General features: G+C 57.4%; 1 protein-coding gene across 1 annotated transcript in view; it reads left to right on the top strand.

The window, feature by feature from the left end:
• Window positions 1-377, top strand: part of LOC103804403 (chromosome unknown open reading frame, human C21orf2) — a gene marked incomplete at its 5' end in the record, with an annotated part of 4,851 nt that extends 4,474 nt beyond the window's left edge. Inside the window, one exon of the mRNA XM_009077016.1 lies at window positions 252-377. Within this exon, the coding sequence (XP_009075264.1) occupies window positions 252-377 (126 nt within the window). The remainder of the gene's footprint in view (window positions 1-251) is intronic.
• Between the last annotated feature and the right edge of the window lie 2,144 nt (window positions 378-2,521).

Below are 2,521 nucleotides of genomic sequence, written 5' to 3'. Positions count from 1 at the left end.
GGGTGCCAGAGGCACGTAGGCAGCCTGCACAGGACTGGGTGGATGGGTTTGTCCTGCATTCCAGCCCTGTCACATGGCAGCTCTGCTCCTGTCTGCCCCGAGGGCTCAGCTCCTTTGTCCCCTGGCTGCAGGTGGCTCCTGCAAACTGCTGCCAGTCCTGGTGGTGGGGGCAGTTCCTAGAAAGAGCAGGGAAAACCAAGTGGCCTTTTCCTGGCTGGTTTTGTAAAGCAGTGTCTGCCTTATCCCAGCAGAACAATGTCCTCAATGCCATCCTGCTCCTCATGAAGGAACTGGACGCTGAGGGGCTGGAGATCATCCAGCAGACAGTGGTGAGGAGGCTCCAGGCCCTCCAGAAGAAGGACCTGCAGGAAGAATGACAGAATCCATTCCAACCTGGAGCCCCCGCCAGCCCCAGTCCCTGCCCACACGTGCCTGGCTGCAGCCAAAGACTCAGTGCTCCCTGCTGTGCTTCCCAAGCACAAGGCTGGGATGGGCTGGGATGCTGCTGGCTCCTTCTCCAGAGCTCTCATGCTGCCCTAGCAGGGTCTGTTCATGTTTGTGTCCTGCTGGGGCTGTTGGAGGGGTGAGCAGAGCTGCAGGCAGAGGTGCTGTGTGATCCAAGGAGATGGCCAAGCCTGCTGGAAGGTCACTGCTCACCGTGGCTCCCCTCAGCCTCACCCTGGTGGTGTGGAGCAGCCTCTGAAGGCAGTTTGTACCACAAAGGTTTGTTTTTGAGAGGTCTGACACGGAGAGACGTTGCCTGAAGTGATTACCAAGGACTGTCTGGTGCAAGTTTTGAAGGTCAATGTCAAACTCCTAATGTAGCTGACTTCCTCTGGTCCTTGCTGGTGCACGCAGCACCTGGCAGGGCAGAACAGCTCAGAGTGAAACACAAACGACTCTCTCCCAAATCCTGACTGCTCAGCTGTCCTCTCACACCCTCCCCCCCCCATTCCCTGCAGGCATTAGAGCAGCTTAAGGAAACATCAGAGTGAGATTGCTGCCTGCTTTGCACAGCTGTTGGGGTGGACACTGCTCTTCACCTGATAAAACTGGATTTATTAGGGGTTTACAGCGCTGTTAAATGCAAACTAAACCGTTGTGATATACCAAATAAACCCAATTATCCCTCTGGGCTGTATAAGTGGTAGCTGGGGCTCAGCAAGCAGCGAGGAGGACTGGCTGGGGCACTGCTCCATTAGCTCTGGTTCAGGGAGCTCATTGTGGAGCAGGAGGAGGGATGGAGCCTTCCCGCTTCACTGCCCCTTGGCAGGGTGATCCTGCTGCTTCCCAAGGGTGCTGGGATGGGTGGGCAGCTTCCTGCAGCTGCGGTGAGGGCAGGGACTGAAGGAGAGGGTGAGCACAGCTCAGGGCAGAGCCCCCCGGGGAAGGATAATGGTCCTGAGATGCAGAACAGGGTCCCCCTGGGCCGTGTGGCTTTTCCATGCCCTCATCTTCCCTGTCTGTGCAGTGTCCAGGCTGTGCTGCTGGGAAGGAACACTCCAGGGATGGTGACAGCCAAACAAGACTGTTTGCTTGCCCTTGGTGGGAAGGGACAAAGGTTGTCCCTCAGCACTCAGGGGAAGATTTGCTGATGCTTTTAACTCCTCAGATGACCTCAGTTCTTGCCTTCTGCGTTAAGCCCAGCTGCAGCCCTGTGATTTGTCATGTCCCAGGCTTCCCCTGAGAGCCAGGGCCAGGCACACTCAGCCGTTGTCGTGGTTGCAGAGCGTGCTGAGGAGGACAGGTCCTCTCCCAGACTCAGTGTCCCGAGGGAGCTGTGGCTGAGCTGAGCAGGACCCACAGGATGAGGCTGATCAAAGGCAGCAGAGCATCGTATGGCAGTCTTGGCTCACCGGCCCTGTGGCTGATGGAGCAACTGCCATGGCCTTGAGGCCACTCTGACACAATTCCTGGGGATGTTGGGCTGTTAACCCACGGGCAAGGCTGTCCCCAAGCTCAGTTCGCTGCTCCCTGCCTGTTTGGCAGCCTTGGCTGCCCTCGGGCTCCCAACTGCTCCCATCCCACAGCATCCCAGCAAACCCCTGCGGCCCATGCCCTTTCCTCCAGGGACCTCAAAGCTCATCTCCTCCTACCCCCTGCCATGGGCAGGGACACCTTCCACCAGTTCAGGTCGCTCCAAGCCCTGTCCAGCCTCTCCTGGAACACTCCCAGGAATGGAGAAGTCACAGCTGCTCTGGGTGACCTGTGCCAGTGCCTCAGCACCTCACAGGGAGGAACTCCTTCCCAATATCCCATTTAGTGTGAAGCCATTGCCCCTTGTCCTGTTCCTCCAGGCCCTTGGAAGTAGTCTCTCTCCACCTTTTTTTTGTAGCTCCTTCAGGCACTGGAAGGCCACAATTAGGTCACCCCAAAGCTTCTCTTCTCCAGGCTGAACAACCTCAGCCTTTCCTCCCAGCAGAGTGGCTCCATATCCCTGTAACTGCTGCATCCTTCCTTGTCCTGCAGGATGCTCCTGGAATTTTGCTCTGTCCCCAATTCAGGGCAGGCTGAATGTGCT

The sequence above is a fragment of the Acanthisitta chloris genome, unplaced genomic scaffold, assembly GCF_000695815.1.
Source record: "Acanthisitta chloris isolate BGI_N310 unplaced genomic scaffold, ASM69581v1 scaffold10966, whole genome shotgun sequence".
In the NCBI taxonomy this organism is placed as follows: domain Eukaryota; kingdom Metazoa; phylum Chordata; class Aves; order Passeriformes; family Acanthisittidae; genus Acanthisitta; species Acanthisitta chloris.
Note: the sequence above shows the minus strand (reverse complement) of the source record. Positions and strands in the feature narration are given on the sequence as shown.